Here is an 18,493-nt window from a genome sequence, read left to right on the forward strand (position 1 = left end):
ACGGTTTTTGTTTCTGATGGGGCTCATTCACTTGTACTATTTCTTTTCAGTTTGTTGGGCATACAGTTCCCTCTTTCCCCCCAACCCTCTCTGTGTTGCTCCTTTTTCTTTTCCTGTCTTTGGAGAACTCCACTACTAAAAGATAGCCCTGGGTTTTCTCTAACCCCTGTATTAAGCTGACTGTCCTATGAAAGTTGTAGGTACAACATAGATGTAAAAAGAGCTGATCCTTATCAACCATTCTCACAGCATATTCTGTTTCAGGCTAATGTATTTCATGTTCCGAATCTCACTGCTTGAAAGGTAATTTGGAGGAAGGGAAAGATGGATAAGTATCTCTGATTGTACGGCTTAACCCAATCTGCTCAGAAAGGCTACTTTGACCAACCAGAGGTATGATGATTTACGCACTGATTCTTTTTTATCCAGGAGGGAATACGATTGTCATAATAAAGAAACTGTTTTCCTTGGTAGTTGAGAATTTTTTCTTATTCCTTATCGATTCTGCTTGTTAGGCAAGTTCGGTGAAGCTCTTCTAGTCCAATGGTTACTAGGAACTAGAATTTGTGTGGGACCTTACCTTTTGTGACTTTTTTTTCCTCTGATAGCTGTTAAATCATTACCATCAAGAAAATGTTCGTATTAGCTTCCATGTTCTATTTGTATATATGAAATCTTTTGAAGATATGGTCTATGGAGCTTCCACTAAACTGATAATGCGTCCCTGGGCAATGGAGTGAATTGGAGATGGATTAAATTGACCCGATGAATAAGAAGCTAAGTGCAAAGACCAGATACCATCACACACTGACCCTGCCTTTTCCCTTGCCTTTCATGAGATGCCTTCCTCAGTCTTTCCAATTTAGGAAGTTTTTGATTAAACTTGCCTTATACTGCACAGAATAGCCCACCTTTGTTCCTCCACTTTGCACTTCCTTTTATTTTTCTCATTTCATTATTCAGTTTTTTATGATTCTTTTAATATAGGCATCTATTCCCTTTTTTTATTTTATATCATAGGATCTACTTTTGGTAAAGTAATAATTAGTGCCATTGATCAGGTGTAAAACTTGCTTCTCTCACTCACAACTTGTGGTAACTGCAATTAATTCTTTTGACTCTTGATTTAATCCTATTGCCGCCCTATTATGTGACTTACATAGTTACATAGATATGGGGGATTTATAGTGTATTTTCTCACCTTTTGTAAAGTTATGCTCATTTCTCCTTGATTTTACCATTTTCTGAGGTAGTTAACAGTATTTGTTATGCCATCATCATAGCTTCCTAAGACCTTACTTTCAATACTGACCCTCTTTTATTCAAGTGGGCGACGGGGGCATAGTATATCCACCGGACAAGTTGTTATAGATGAATATTGTGGAATGTCTGTTTTCAGTTTTGTTGCCGCAATATAATACTCCGTATTCTTTATCTTTTGTTGATTAAGTGTATAAGAGCTTTTTTTTTTTTTTTTTGGGGGGGGGGGGGGGGGGGTGTCGGAGAGCAATAGCGGACTAGCGGTACGGGTAGACTGTGGTAGCTAACAGGGTTGCTTTGAACAGTGTTATCGACTTTTGAAAAGAACCATCAGTTGTCAAATGTCACAATTGGTAAAACACTTGCTCAATTGACAGATAGGATTAGATATAACCAATGCATGTTTGCAATTTGAGTTGAAATTGTGGATATAGGTTGGTGGGCAAGAATATGATAATAACTTTGTAGGAACGCTCATGACTCTTATTTCTTCACCATTTTTAGTTTTACCAAAAGAAGATGAACCTGGTCCAAAAAATTCTGACTAACATTTCCTTTGCAATTACGATTTTAACCTTTCCACATTAGATTGTCATTGGAAATCTTAATTTACCCACCTTAATTTCCCTCCAACTCCAAAAGCATTTGTATTACTTTTGAGCATGATCTGGATTATACTCTAGCTTTTTCATGGCATGTGCTTTTCTTACTAGATAGATTTTGATGCTTAGTCTTTCGGCGAATATCTCAGTTCAGTATTATAATCATCTTGATAGGCATTCAAATTTATGAAAAGGTAATCATTGCCTATTACTCTATCTCTAATAGTATGGTCACATGCTTACATAATATGTAATTTAGGATTGCTTTCTGCTCATTTTTTCCCCTAATCTTATTAACTCCTTAGGTTGAAAATTATCTTATCTTGCAAAGACATACGCAATCCGATATCAAAATTGTTTTGCATCTGTAGTTTCTGTTGGAAGTGTTATGAAAGCTCTTATTGCTCTTCTGATTCTGGTTAAAGTTACCAAAACAATAGGTTGGAGACTAAATATGGAGCCAAGGATAGGGTGCTGCAGACTAGACCAACAACAACGACCATGCCTTTTAAGATAATAAACTATTCCCGGTCCTGCTCTATGTATCAATCGATTCAATCATAAAACAAACAAGTAATTAAAACTTCTAATTCTTTTCCTGCTAGACAAGGCGGTGCTTCGACAACCTATTTGTTCTTTAGCCTTCTTTCTTAGCTACCTATATGTCCTTGACATTGCCTGGTTCAACAAACTTAAAATAGAGATAAACTTATAGCCTTATAGGTGACTAAAGAGAAAATAGGGACAAAGAAGTGTGAGGTTCTCTAGTTAATTTTCCGTTCACTAAGACTGCACCTGCTAGAAAATTGATGTTCTTTTTCTTCAGAACATTTTCCGTAGATCATGTACTTTTAGCTGCTGTAGCTTGTGTAAAAAGACTAGGATTCTTTCTGGGATTTCACTTCCATATACAGAAGACAGACTGTGTAGAGCAATTAAAAGTAATGCATGTGCTATATGGTGAGGAGACCCTTTTCATCCCACGCTGAGGTTGCTGTCTGCTACTTCTTCATGACACAAATGTTTGAGGTTTGCAAGGAAGTGTAGTTGTTGCTGTGGGAGTGTTTTTTTACCCTAGGGAAGGGCAGTAGAGGATCTGAGCTACTGCAAATTTTTGGTGTGGTCATGGATAATAGATCTTTACTGAAGTTAACCAAAGAGTGAGGGTTTCTGAATGATGTATGCATTTTCTTTAACTTTGGGTCATGAAGCTGCAGTATGAACTGGTCAATGCTAACTAATAGGGTCATGCCTGAAAATAAATTAGTAAATAGGCCTAAATCTATTAAGGTTTATTTTGTATTTTTAGTTGTTTGGAGAATTATAAGCCCTATTATATATTCCTTTTCTTCTCTATTCAACTTGCAAACCGGTGATGGCTTGATGGGTCTAATATAATACTAGGTCATGTCAACGTGGTTATTGAGTGCGCTGCTGAAGTTTTTTGGTTGTGAATCTTGTGATTGCAAAAAAATGTTGTCTTGGTGTTACATGGAAACACCTTGCTGTTTCCGGAAACATGCTGCTGTTTCCTGGAAACATACTGCTGTTTCCTGGAAACATACTGCTGTTTCCTGGAAACACACTTTCCTATAATGTTTCTCTCATTGTCGGACTAATCCATTCCTCATTATGAGATGCGAATGGAGCCCTACGGAGAATGTATTTATACATCCATGGCCATGCATAGTTGAAATTAGTAGGGCAATATTATGAGCTCTATATACAAATGGCTACAATGACTGTCTCCCTTGTTAGCACGGGGCACTTACCTTTGTCATTGTTAAATTGCATTTTCTGTGATGAATTGTTCGAGATTGCAAATTTGGAATTGTGTGTGATTATGTGGTGATTTATCATCGGCTGGGGTGACAATTTTGACAAATAATGTAGTGATCTTGAACCAAGTAATAATTTATTTTTATTTAAGAAAAACAGACCTAAAATCTAAAAAGTCTAATTTTGGATTTTGAGATAATTCTAAGCAGAGTTTATTACAGTGTGGTACACAGTATCATGTTCGTGAATGCCTTAGTTAAACTGATATATTATTATGATGTCATGAACCTTAAATTTCTAGCCAAATTATCTTAAGTTCTGTATCTTCTTGTGAATGTTCCTTAATTAGCACTGAAAATGAAAAGTAGGTAGACGATCTTAGCTTCCAAAAGCTTTTGGCGCATTGTCTTTTATCCTTCCGCAGTGTATGTCGAAATTAGTTACAAGGATATATTTAGCATTGGAGATGGAAAATTCTCCTGAAGCATTTTATTATGCTGTTTTGTTGTACTCCACACTCCATAGTAGACTCTCGTTGTAATACTTTTAGCTTCTTAATCTCATGATAAGTACTCCTCCTGTAAAGAGATCTATAAGTGGGATTTGATTCACCCCCCACCCCTCCTTTTCCCCTTATCAAGATGAAGTTCTCAATTGCTTTTAGCTGCTTAATAATCTGCTGGTCAGTATTACTTTTGACCAAATTATTTTGCAGAAAATCTGTAGTAGCTATTGTGTTAGATTATGCTTACCTAATACTGTATTGGGAAACACTATGACTCAACCAAAAGTAGTAAGTGAGGTATTAGTTTGCGAAAGGAGAGTATTTTTGTTTACACAGTTCTATACCTTGAGCTAAGTATTGATGAGTACTACGTATACGGTATACCTCTCATTGGAATAATTATGCTAGCTTTACAAAGAAGAGAAAATGAGAAGATTGTACTGCTGAAAATGTGTCTTTTCTTTATGATGAATGAAAGGTCAATGAAGTTGTAATCATTTCATGGTTGCAACTGCATCCGTTTATTTGTTTATTTATTTTATCTCGGAGTGTTTAACATAGGAGGCATGTGATTAGAGGTGTCTGACGTAACGAGCATATCTTTACTGCCTGTCCATAGTGTATGGCCGTATACTATATTGTTTAGAAATGCTGTTTAGCATGATTATTTATTAAGTTTAAGAAATTACTCCACATATTGAAGATGATATATGCTAGACACTATGAATATGACCTATACATTAGTTTATTTGTTCCATATTAGGTTCTAAACTTATATGCTTGAATTAACCTTTTGGTGGTGTTGACTCCTGAAGTGGTGGAAATGTGGAATTGCTATAATGCAATCACGTCATGTTCTTACAAAGTGGGATATTTTGTATAGACATACTATTTTTTTTTAAATGTACTCGATCTGATGGTAGTGTTTCTAAGTGCTGGTTTTTGTGCAAAATGTGAAGTCATACTATCTTATGCAGACAGTGAACAGATTTATGGGATTATTTGAGGTTCTAAATTTTTTTCCTTTTATTGTTGACTTGATATTGATTGCGTGATACGAAGTATTCTTTAATCAGTTAAGAGCGCAGACATCCTTGGTTTTCTTTCTTTGGCTGAAACACTGAAACTTTGGATTTGAACTCAGTGGGATATGACAGGTACCTAATTGTAATCGGCTGATTCTACTGACTTTGAAGAAAAGACTGGAAAGATAACAACTTAAGTTGAATGATCCTTGATACCTTGGCTATTGACAGGTGCCTACGATGTTCTTTTACTTGTCCTTTCCCTTAGTATATCGTCTCTTTTGATAAAGATGAATGTACTTTCTTTCATTTTGTTATTTTAATTCGAGAGGTCTATATTTGGAAAAAGTTAGTGTTTACTGTTAGTTGAATCAAATATAATCAAATCATCACTTATAAGGAGATGGGAATCAGGCAAATCTAAACTCGAGTGGCCCAGTGTTTGTTGTTTTCTTGAGTGCAGCTTGCAAGCCAATTGGAGTACAATTTGAATATAGACCTCAAGAAGTCCTACTTTTTTTTTTTTATTCTTTTTTCTTGTAGCGTACTTATATAGTAACATCAATGCTCTTGGTCCCCTGTTAAGTACAGTATTACAATATATTAGGGGCATCAAACGATCATGAAGTCGTCTGGTTTTTTGTGGCCTTGGGATATCTTGGCCCAAATTTCTAACTAGAAGAGCTTATCACAAGCTCATTAAATTCCCCGTGTTTCGAGGACATTTTATCTTCTTTGGGTTGAAACTTGGATAGGATAATAGAAGGATGAAGTTAATGGAATTGGGACTGAGGATACTGTTGGCAACGGTTTTTTCGCTTCTAATGTTACATGCCTTCACCACACCGTCGGGATCTTTTTAGAAAATGGTAGTGCTATTTGGTAGGATGGCCCAAGCTACCTAATTTTATTGAGCAAGTAATATTTTTAGTGGCAAGTTGAGTTTCTGAAATAACCTAATGGCTCTCATTGGTTGTTGATCAGTTTGTCGGAAACTATTGGGCAGAATAAAGTAAACAAATCCCTTGTTTTTAGTTTTTCGATATCTTTGTTTGACGCCTGACTATGATTTGTCACATCATAGATGCAAAGTGCATGTATTAGTATTACTGAAGACAAACTGGTATCTGAGAGCAAGTTGATAATGTTGTATTGCAGTTGTTTAAGTGTGACATTATCGCTACTTTCGATGAGATATAAAAGCTTGATAGAGTTGCTATTGATAGCTGATAAGCTGTTGGTACAGAAATTTGGATGAGGAAAAAGGAAGATAAAAAGTTAGCATTTGATTTCGATGAGTCCAGGACAGTTCTCTCTTTTTATATTGTCTGCCCAAATGAAATGTGTTTGGTGAGAGTGGGGCATAGGGATCGTATGTGTTGGATATTAGTTTAGGGGTGCATGTCATTTGACACATAACTTTTTGATTTTGCTGGCTCATAGTTTTGCCTTGCACCTCCATCTATGCCTTAAGGCCGGGAAGACCAGACCACATAGGGTGAGATACTGAGATTAGTAGGCTACTCGAATCAGGTGACTACATAGGGTATCTTTCCCTTTCTCTCGTTTGGGGCACCTTCATCCGCTTTGCATATGCTCATATGCTCATCCGCTTCACCCCCAGGAATGACATTTGAACCATGGACCACTTAAGTCTGTCATGCCTTGAGTTGAGAAGCTAAAGGTCTTATGTTCTCGCCCAACTAAACTGACCTAACGGTCTTCTGTTCTCGTCCAAGTACATGATTATATCCGCAAACCTTATAACTTAGAAGTACCTCAATCCTTTCATCTTTTGGGGCTAGTTTGGTTGACATTCTAATGCATGAGAAGTTTCATTTCCTAGGAAGTGAAGAGCAAGAGGTTGTTTGGTTAACATGAGCATAGGAAGTGAACCTAGGAAATTCAACTTCCCCCCAAAAGCTTATCTAGTCCCCCCCTAGGTCAGTAGAACTTTCCATGTGAATTCTAACTTCCTATGCTCAACCAAACAAGAATACTCAATTCCTAGGAAGTTAAAACACATGGGAATTGCAAATACCAGAGAAATATAACTTCCTAAGTGCAACCAAATATCACATAATGTTTGATGGGGGAATTGAGGATATCACATACTCCCGTGCTAACATACTTTATGTTCACTGTGCCTCCCACACTTTCCAGCCGGTTCAGCTTTCATGCTATCTTTCACGTTCTAGTCTGTCTCAACAATTAGTGTCTTTCGGGTGCTTTGACCCCGCTCAAGGTCAAGTGCCTGTTCTTGGCTAGTAAATTCTTGAACCTTACTGAGAAGAGGATACTCTTTTTTTCTGTTCGCATGGGTGGGTGTATTACATACCATCTTGTAAACTTACATGAAGTTTTTTTCCACTCTATTCTTTTCGTGTTTTTTATATGGGTGGGTGGGGTGTTGCCAAGGAAAGTAGTGGAGCCATTGATAATGATAAAGCAAAAAAACCTAAAATGGCGGGATATTGCTGATTGGTATTCTGCAAACAACTCCTTGAGGCCCCGCTCTAATAAGGTTCTGCCTATTTTTAATGGCTGCTAAAATTATTCGGATATGATTCTCCTAAAGAAAGCCTCTATTATCAGAAATTAGGTTCTCTTAGTGGTGATTATGCATCATTAGTTTACTCCAACTTGTATATTTTAGGTGTGGACTTTCCCCTGCCCCCTTGGTACGAGGAAACAGTTTTTAATACTATGGTTGCTGTTTAGAAGCCATGTTTAAGCTGTTCAGAAACTGAAAAACACTACAGTTAATTGATTCTGTATTAATGACTTAATGTACCCTTACAAATAAGAATATCAACTTATCTTATAAATATACAAGGGAATATCCCTTAAGAGCTAGAGGCACCGGTAAAAAATAAGGACATCTGATGGCATTGCTATAAACAATTATAATATGAATGTTAATCATATTCTAATTGTTCTTCCATAAACTAAACAGTTAAGTGACCTTTCGTAATCAATGATCAAGGGTGACATCGATGACTTTTGAAATTTAATTTATGTGAGATAGGAGGTTCTTCGTCTGTTTCCCATAAATTTATACTTGATTCACTCCATTTCATGTGTTCTTTAGTTTATCTCTTTGAAATTTTCCATCTTTTCAGTTGTCATTACTGCTATTGATATTCTAATGGTCAGATCTTGAATACGGATATGCTGAGAGATTAGATGTAGTAATTATCTTGAGACAGATTCATATTCATTCAGACAGATAACTACAACTTACAAGGCATGCACTACATTGTAAGCATGAATTTTATCTGTGATGAAAACTACACTATTAAATACTGGAGTACGAATAGACTTGCTCTTTTAATTAAGTCTAATTGTTTAGGAAATCTTTATTTTGCTTTAGCAAAAGCCTTTGATGCTTTTGTGATGAAATAATTCCTTAAGATTGGGTCAAAGTCGCAGTTCTTTGATTGTGATTCCCTTGGCAAGCTCTTGTTCAAAATGTTTGGACTTTATTTTCACATTAGCTGCATGCATCTTTCATAAAAAAACCTCTTTCAATTCGTTGGGGGTCAGAAAAAGCTTTTTTGGTAAGGTTTTTGAGTTTTATTTTAGGAATTCAGGACCAGTTGAAAGTGGACCACTATGGATTTCCAATACACCAACAGTCTTTTTACCTTTGCTGTTTCCTTAACCTTTGAAAAAAAGAACCTCTCTGTCTTTTCTCCCCAACCATGAATACATATATATATATACTACATATATATATAGAGAGAGAGGGATTTATATTTGTGTATAACATAACTTGTTTCTATCTTACTAAAACCATAGAACTAGGATTTCTTAATCTGTTCTAATACAATGGAAAACACGATTAATCCTTCGAACAACATTTGCTTGTGTAACTACCTACACTCCCTCTCTCAAACACCTTATAAACTGAAGAAAAGGTTATTAGCTACATGGACCCCAGATCAAGAACTGAACCAAGTGAGGCAGAGATCAGGTGCAGACATGAAAAGGAAGCTCTCTTTATTCGATTTAGTTGCTCTTGGTTTAGGAGGAATGCTCGGGGTTGGAGTCTTTGTTACAACTGGTCCTGTTGCTCGCACTAAATCTGGTCCTGCAGTCTTTATCTCATACATTATTGCTGGCATATCGGCTCTCCTTTCTTCTATGTGTTACTCAGAATTTTCCATCGCAATTCCTGTTGCTGGAGGTGCTTTCAGTTATCTGAGAGTGACCTTTGGTATGAATTATTTATTTATTTTTATTACTCCACTTAGTTATCCTTGTGCTTTTTTATGCCCTGTCATGATTTCTTTCTTTGTGGTGATAATAACTTCACCTCCTTATTATGGCCCTCAATAAAAAGACCTTTTTTCTCACTTTTTCCTTACCTTTTTTGTCCCCATTGATGTATAGGAGAGTTTGTGGGTTACTTAGCTGGTGCAAATATACTGATGGAATACGTGCTTTCAAATGCCGCGGTTGCAAGAAGTTTTACTGAATATTTAAGTGGCACATTCGGAGTTGAAGATCCCAACTCATGGAGGATTGAAATTCATGGGTTTGTTAATGGTTATAACATGTTGGATTTCTCTGCTGTTGCTCTTATTCTTCTTTTGACTCTCTGCTTGTGCCATAGGTACGTTCTTCAACTACCTTCCTAGAGTTAATGCTTCAAATTACCTTACATCGTAGTATAAACTATCATATCATCTCAAATACAGTAGAGAATAACTGATTAACATTGGTTTATCTCTGAACTTTCTTTCGTAATTGTGATAAGTTTGATGACAATGTTGCAGTACTAAGGAGAGCTCAGTATTGAACCTTGGTATGACAATATTCCATGTTATCTTCTTCGGGTTTATAATAGTTGCTGGTTTTCTGATTGGGGATCCAAAGAACTTGGTAAGTTCTCCTGGAGGATTAACTCCGTTTGGTGCTAAAGGTGTTGTTGATGGAGCAGCCATAGTTTATTTCAGCTATATCGGCTATGATTCCGTTTCAACCCTTGCTGAAGAAATCAGAAATCCTTCAAGGGACCTGCCTGTGGGAATCGTGGGGTCTGTTGTTCTTGTTTCATTCCTCTACTGTCTTATGGGCTTGGCCTTGTGTGTTATGGTTCCATATAATGAGGTACTAACATGAAACTTTGAAACTTATTTACTCTCCGTTTCAAAATTATCTTCACACTTTCCATTTTAATCCGTTTCATAATATTCTTTACATTGTGCTTTATTTTGTTTATGGATTATATTTATGGATATAAAAGTTTAATATCTTACCTTTCTTACTCCACAACATTTACAACTTTCCACTCAATTTCTCTTACTTTGAGAGTACATACTTTCTTACAACCACCTACGTTTTTACACATTTCTCTTACTTTATCCATATTTTTATTATATTCACCAACTTTTTTTCCGACTCTTACTTGTTTGTCTTAATATTTGTGCAAATAGTAACTGTAAAGATCATTTTGAAAACAGAGGTAGTAGATGAGAATAATAATCAACAAGTACTTGTCCCGTCCCAACCTAGGGTTAACGTTTACCCAAAAGTACGTCCCAGCTCAGTTAATAATTGTACTTTCACCCATTTCCCCCCTCTACTTTTACTCCCTCTTTCAGACTCACATCCACCCATCCATTCTTTTTCTCCCTGAACCTCCATAAAGAGTCATAAAGTTCAATATAATGAATGGTAGGCAGAAAAAGACATTTGAACTTGGGTTCTCAAAACTATTCCTAGAAGGAATAACCAATAAGTCAAGGTCCTAAAAGATAAATGGTCAAAGTTAAGGAATCCCTGTTATCACATTTAATAAAGTTAAATAAAGGTTTTGTTACTTGGATATGGTCTCATTATCCTGCTTATGCAACCTTGTAGGGTTGGGGAAAGAAGGTATTCTACTATTCTTACGTGATTTTCGTAATGATTTTTATGCAGATATCGGAAAAGGCTTCATTTGCAATGGCTTTTCATAAGATGGGATGGAAATGGGCAAGCCATCTTGTTGGAGTTGGTGCAAGTTTGGGAATTACGGCATCCCTTTTGGTGGCCATGCTTGGTCAGGCAAGATACCTCTGTGTGATTGCAAGAGCTAGGCTCGCGCCTGCGTGGTTAGCTAAGGTTCATCCTTCAACGGGCACACCTTTGAATGCTACTCTATTCTTGGGTGAGTAAATCTTTAAACGTTCACTTTGATTTCATTCCCATTCAATCAAAAACTTCATCAATAACTGTAACATAGTAATCCATAATTGACAAAAGCATAATGCTGTTACGTACTTTTTTCAGTAATTGGGAGAATATTTTTATTGATCTCTCTAGCAGGTTTTTCTGTACTTTTGATCCTAATTTGATAGAATCAGGTGAACTAGTATTGTTTTCCAACTCATTCAACATCAAAAGAAATTGCACTTTAAATTGTTACTTAATTGCAGAATATGTGCAGTAGCGCAGCTGCACAGGTACCATTTTAAGGAATACAATCTTAGTGATTGCTTGAGTTTAACACTTAAACTTGCTTTAAGCCAATAATCTCTACACCCTTCTACTAATTTCTCATGATCGAAAAGGATATTGAAGCTCCTGTTTTTGCCAGTTATCTGAAACAGATTCTGGATTTATATTTATTAAACTGATCGAAACTTAACTCCGGAACTTTGCATTGTCAGACAACTCTTTAATTAAAAGGTTAAAAGAAAATCGATTCTTTGCGTTTGTAAGAAACAAATAAGGCTCTGTTCTTTTTGGTTGAATTACAGGAAAATTCAGTTCAGTAGCATTCAATTCAGTTCAGTTCAGTTCAAAGAAACAGGGTCTAAGTACTCTCATTCTACCTATTTTAGGGCATATGCACATTGTGCAAAAGTATTATTCAATAATGGATCAGCTGATCAACAATTAAACAATACGAATTACTAGTACTTCTTATATACGTAGTATGTTACAGTTGATTGATCCTTGTTATGTTGTTCACTTCTAGTACTTCATATTAACTTTGATCATTACAAATCAAATGTTAATAATACAAATTTAATTAACTCCACTTCCTTTTTCCATTACAGGTCTATGCACAGCAGCAATAGCCCTCTTCACAGACCTCGACATAGTACTCGAAATAATATCAATTGGTACACTCCTAGTATTCTACCTGGTAGCAAATGCACTCATATACAGACGTTATGTTATCATAAGCAACAACCCACCACTCCATATTCTACTCTTCCTCTTCTTCCTCACATCACTTTCGATTGGTTTCTCTTTATCATGGAAGTTCGATGAACAATTCTGGGGTCTACCATTGTTTGCCGGGTCCTTAATCACCATTACCGCGATCTTCCACTACATGGTTCCGTTGAGTAGGCAAGAGCTGAAGTGGTCGGTGCCTCTAATGCCTTGGCCTGCTGTTATATCGATTTTTCTCAATGTGTTTCTTATGACTACGTTGAAGATGTTGTCGTTTCAAAGGTTTGGTATTTGGACGTGTTTGATCGTTTTGTTTTACGTCTTATATGGTGTTCATTCAACTTACCGGGCTGAGGAGATGGAGGCGGAGATGGTGGCGCCGCAGAATGGAGTGATCACAAATTTTGGGACTACTCAGGAAAGTAAAATAGATATTCAAATTCAACAACATTGATTAGTAGTTAGTGTTTATAGATCTTGCATAATTCTAAGCAGAAACCCACTCTATTTTTTCATAAGGTTAACAACCGAAAGAAGTTTGACAGTGTTGGTTGCTAAGTTGCTTCATACGAATTATTATTTTGATCTTGACTTCATAACTGTAAATGTAAATTAGACGGATCACATTATATTATTTGAACTTAAACAAATTTGAAATATTTTATATCGCGAAAGAACTAATTTAACTTTTTTTTAAGTCCAATTGTTATTAGTAGTAGTATTTCACTATTTGGAGTACTGGAGTAGTATAAAATTCAAAGCGAAAATGATAAAGGTATTTCACTATTTGGAGTACTGGAGTAGTATAAAATTCAAAGCGAAAATGATAAAGGTCGCAACATGCGACCTTTAAGCCGTGTCACAATGATGACATGGCATGCTTATGTGTCATGATTTAATTTGGAAACTAAAATATTTAACTTATATAATCTATCATATATGTTTCAAAAAAAAGGTAGAAAATCTTAATATTCTAATTTGTTTCCTTCTTTACATTGATTACACTGTTTATGTATTTTTATAGTAAAAATATTGAATTGATAGTAAAAATATTCTGATGACGCATAGCATACGTGGCGCCTATATGTACCAATTAAACAGCGACACGTAAGATTGCGACAACTAAATATTGTCGCAACTTGCGACCTTTATCATCACCCCAATTCAAAGTAGCGTAACATGATCGTTTAATATTAACCAATTTTGCATAATATGCCGTATAGTTCTTTTTTCCAAAAACAATACACACACAAAGTCAGAGACTCAGAGGGTATAGATTTGCGTAAACCAGAAAAAACTATTCCACCACGAATGATCTGTTATGCGTGTCGTTTATAAGACCATAGACTTGAGTTAAAGGTGAACTGTTATCGAAATTGGCTTGAAACAAAAGTGACCCTAGCTGAACTCCTTTGAAATCAAATGTAGTTTGAACTGATTAGTTTACTCCAAAATTTTCAAGACTCAAATGAACTTTCTTTTAAAATACTAACTTGGACCAAAAACTAGTCTTCTCATTGGAATTGTCTACCTTAACCGAAGATTGCCTTACCCAAATATGGCCCGAAATTACGTGGATGTAAACTAGTTTAATTGGTAAAATTTTGAAGAATGGTACCCAAGATCTGTGATCGAATCTTGTTTACATCATTTGTCGTCTTGCCCTTTATAACTCTCTTTACACCGAAAAATATATATCCCGGCCAAGATGGACCAATTTGTACTCATAATCACACGGCTCGATTTGTATAAATTAAGATATGTCATTGATAGTATAAATTAAGATAAATTAGATACTCTAAGCTACAACATGCAATTACGAAGTACATCAATACATTATCGTGTATAACTTTTTAGATTCGTCTCGGGATAGATTATTATAACATTTTATAGGTTCTTCACATATGAAATTGGATCCTCTATTTGAATTCTTTAAAAATAATGAAAATTTTAAAAAACTGTTAATTTTTTTTTTGTAAAAATCTGTTATAATATTTAGATGTTTTACGAAATAAAATTAACTGCTAATTTTTTTATTTTTTTAAAAATGCAAATAGTAATAAAAAATTCAAAAAAAAATTTGCCGCCCAAGAATGGCGGAACATACCGTGGTTGTGCCGCCCTTGAAAAGTGGTGGCGGCCATGGTTTATCCGCCCAAGATCTACGGTTGAACCATGGTCGCCACCACTTTTCAAGGGCGGCACAACCATGGCCCTTCTCGCCATTTCTGGGCGGCACAGGGAATTTAAAAAAATAAAAAATTAAATACTTACCAATTGCAGCCGCGACGCAGGCGGGGGTTGGACGGCATCGCCACAGCGACGTTTGGTTGGTTGAGCAGCGACAGCGGCGTCCGGTGGGTGGAGCATCAGCGGCAGCGGCTCGTTGTTTGAGTGGGTGGAGCAGCGGCGCTATGGCGGGCCACTGGAGAAGGGGCGGAGCCTCTGACAGCGGCGCGGGCCTAGGAGGCTCAGCAGTGGTGGTGATTGAGGTGTGGTGCGGTGTTGCAAAGGTGGTGCAATGGTGGTGGTGATTGACGCAGGTAAGCGTGAAAGAGTTTTGAGGTGAGATGGGAAGGGGAGGGAGGGGTAGTATTGTATTTTTATCATTAAAATGAGGGCGTTTTTAGCGGATTAGGACGTCGTTTAAAACCCCCCTAAGAAAAACCTCCACTCACATCTTCAAAAAGTAATGATCCACTTTTCAGTACCTATTACTTATAATAATAATTAAAAAAAATAACCCACTAATGCCACTATCAACAACCCATAATGAAATATAAAGTCAATTCATTTGCTTAAAATCTTGTGCCGCTAGCTCAAAATGATAAGTAAATTGGATCGGAAGAAGTATAAACAAGATCAATTTCAATTTTTGTAAAATATGTATACTTTGATATTGGCATTGTAATACCATCACCATGGAAGGTGCTAAGCAAATAGTATGAAATGACGTTTATAGGACCACGAATATGCATTGATGCATGTTAGTCTCTAGTGCTCACTATCACACACATTCTCTCCATCTCTTTTGGCCTACTTTTACTTTCCGTGCAATTGTCACACTTTTTTTATTGGCTTTTCAATATTACAAGGATATAAGAAATTTTTGTGAAGCTAATTTAAGCACCCAATTGCCTCCCAACTTTTAGTTATTTTTCTTATTAATTGGTTCGATTTATAAGTATTTTCATGGATATACAAAGTGCGTTGTGAGAATTTGTAACCACTAATTTGAAAACGATAATTTAGTACAACTGGGTTGTTCGATTATATTCGTGGATTCTTCACTAAAGCTTGTACACCACTCTCATACAAAGACGGTTTTAGGTAAGAAATTGAAGCGCGCAACTAGAAGAAAGATTATTATAAAAGATACTAAGGTACACATGAGAGTTTACAACCGAAACCATAAAAAAAACAAAGGCAATACTCAAATAATTGACTTTCTTGCTAGAAACTGGATTTTACGTGTTATTTTTCATACTTTTGTTAAATCAAGGTACTAGTTGACAAAAATTTACGTAGCTAGGGATTGTTTTGGACGTGTAGACAAAGGATATACAAGCTCACCCAATCTAAGACCGATTCAATCAAACTGGAAATGGCTCAAAAGTCAATATCCAATTTGATTTGCATAACCAAACTGACATAAAATAACCCAAATCTATCAAGATCAAACTCAAACCTAACCAGGACATTCGATTTGATAGCAACTAAACAAGACCCGATCACGGGCCAGGTTGTGTCAGACGTGTTAGGGCCATTTTTTCGACCATGCCAAAATTAGAACCAAAATTCCAGGGCACGTTCGATATCAGTATATCTCTATCAATTGTCATTTTTGTTTTATAATTTTGAAAGTCATGTGATTTAGATTAAAATCATAATTTAAAAATATTCATATGTATAGTAATCATGTTGATTTTGAAAATTAGAAACCTATAATCTCTAATCCATATATTTTGTTTTAGTTTTCTAAAAAATAGAAATTGGAAACAAAAAGTCGTTACCGAACGGGCCATGAGTTTTGAGATACCCCAAACCCAAAAAACAAAAACCGGGCCAAAAACATTCGGACCGAGTCAATGGGCTTAGGCTACTCTTGATCAACTCTATATTGAACTCACTTATGTAGAGCTCCCCAATAGAAGTCAAATTTGCCATAAGATGGGTTTATTAACATACTTAACCTAATTTAATCAAGGCCCAACCCAAACTTAATAAGATAAGAGGAAAGTGAGAAACAAAAAGTGGTTGAGTTCAATGAGTTATAGTGAATAGTGATGGAGGAGAGAGAAAGACATTAGAGAGAGAAAGAGGTGGTAGTAGTAAACTAGTGGTAGGCCTAAATTAAACCAAACCCATTACCCAACCCAAAGTGACGGTGGCAGGTCATAAATTACGTTTATTAATTAGGTGGACAACATCCCAACACCCTTAACTCTCCTCACCTTTTACCGGTAACCTCCGGTTTACCTCTTTGTCCTACACTTATTTACGTGTTATGTTATGAATATGATGTTATCCTCCTCCCTCACCCACTGCGCACGTTAGCATCAACCCCCCCTCACCCACCACCCACTCACCCGGTGGCCTTCTTCTCTCTCTTTCTCTCTCCTCAATATTATCAGATGCATCCTCCCAACCACCACCAAACATCATCAACACTACTCCCTTCTCTTTCTCTCTCTTCACCTTTACCCTTCTTTCTCTCTCCTCAAAATCCCCCAATATGCCCTCCCCACCTCCCGGCGACGGCGACGTTCCCCAGCCGCCGGGAAACCCTCCTCTGCCGGTTGTCAGGAAATTCCCGGCTCCGTGTTGGACGCAAGACGAAACCCTAGCTCTGATCCATGCTTATCAAGATAAATGGTATTCCCTCCGCCGCCGGAACCTCCGCACTGCTGATTGGGAAGCTGTTGCTGATGAGGTTAATCGGCGTTGCCCTGATCAATCGCCGCCGAAAACCTCCGCTCAGTGCCGTCATAAGATGGAGAAGCTTCGGAAACGGTACCGTGCTGAAAAACAGCGGATCGGTGCTCTCCCTTGTCATAATAATTTCGTTGGTAATCGATTCTTCCCTTCTTCTTCCTGGGTGTTTTTTGATCTTATGGATGCCATGGAAATTGGACCCGGGCCTGGATCCGGATCCACTACTATTATTAATAATGGTATCAATAGCAATAATAATAATGTCAATTTGCAAAACCTGTCAAAGGATAATCTGCAGAATCATCTGCAAAACGGCGTGTTTGTGAAAGAGGAGAAAAACAGGGGAAAAGATGATTTAGGGAAGTATTTTGATGAGATTTTGATGGGTATGGGTAAAGGTGGAAGTGGTAGTGGAGGTGGAGCTCCGATTAAATTTAAGGTTAAGAATCATCAAAATAATATTAATAATCATGATAGGTATTTTGATGATCCTAATCAAAATAAGTATGAAGGGTATGATTATGATGGTGGGAATAATGGGAGAAGTAACTATGCATCTGGGTTTACTAATAAGAGAAGGTTTGGGGAGGATTTGTCATCTTCAAAAATGGCATTTCTTAATAATGGGGGTTCATCCTCATCAAAGAAGGGATTGGGTTCGGGTTCGGGTATGGGACCCGGACCGGGCTCAAGGGTAAGAGGGAGGGATCCCGGGGCGGGGGAGATGGTGGCGTCGATAAAGATGTTAGGCGAGGCGCTTGTGAGGACGGAGAAGGAGAAGCTTGAGATGATGCAAGAGATGGAGATGAAGTGGATGGAAATGGAGATGAAGAGAACTCAAATGATTCTTGAAGCTCAACACAATATTGTGAATGCTTTTGTTCAAGGGTTTAAGAAACAAAAGAAGGTCAAAGTTATGGAAGTTGAGTGATCATCGATCTATCTATCTGTCTGTCTATCTAACTTGGTTGCTCATGATCAACTCAATTCAGCATTAGCTCAAAATCAACATCAATCAACCGATGAATTCGAATTCGGAAATTTATGTTTGTGTTATAAGGAACATACTCTAGCCTGTAGTTGTAGTAGTAGTGGTGGTAGTAGTAAATGAGTAGATTTGTAGTTGAATTGAGTGAAAAAAGTTGTGACCTTTTGAGCAAACCAAGTATATGTTGTGGTTTGATCTTCTAAGTTGTTGGTTTGTAATCTTTAAT

General features: G+C 36.8%; 2 protein-coding genes across 2 annotated transcripts; both read left to right on the forward strand.

Moving 5' to 3' along the window:
- The first annotated feature begins 8,806 nt into the window (after positions 1-8,806).
- LOC110781474 (cationic amino acid transporter 6, chloroplastic) lies at positions 8,807-12,935 on the forward strand. The gene is made up of 5 exons (XM_021985640.2): positions 8,807-9,390; positions 9,567-9,789; positions 9,953-10,286; positions 11,100-11,328; positions 12,224-12,935. Exons 1-5 carry the CDS (start codon positions 9,003-9,005, stop codon positions 12,796-12,798), a joined length of 1,749 nt encoding a protein of 582 aa, XP_021841332.1. The 5' UTR covers positions 8,807-9,002; the 3' UTR covers positions 12,799-12,935.
- A 4,144-nt stretch (positions 12,936-17,079) lies between these two features.
- On the forward strand, positions 17,080-18,210 carry LOC110781320 (trihelix transcription factor ASIL2). Its single transcript, XM_021985533.2, has one exon. It carries the CDS (start codon positions 17,080-17,082, stop codon positions 18,208-18,210), a length of 1,131 nt encoding a protein of 376 aa, XP_021841225.2.
- The last annotated feature ends 283 nt before the right edge of the window (positions 18,211-18,493 follow it).

The sequence above is a fragment of the Spinacia oleracea genome, chromosome 6 (assembly GCF_020520425.1).
Source record: "Spinacia oleracea cultivar Varoflay chromosome 6, BTI_SOV_V1, whole genome shotgun sequence".
Classification (NCBI taxonomy): Eukaryota; Viridiplantae; Streptophyta; class Magnoliopsida; order Caryophyllales; family Amaranthaceae; genus Spinacia; species Spinacia oleracea.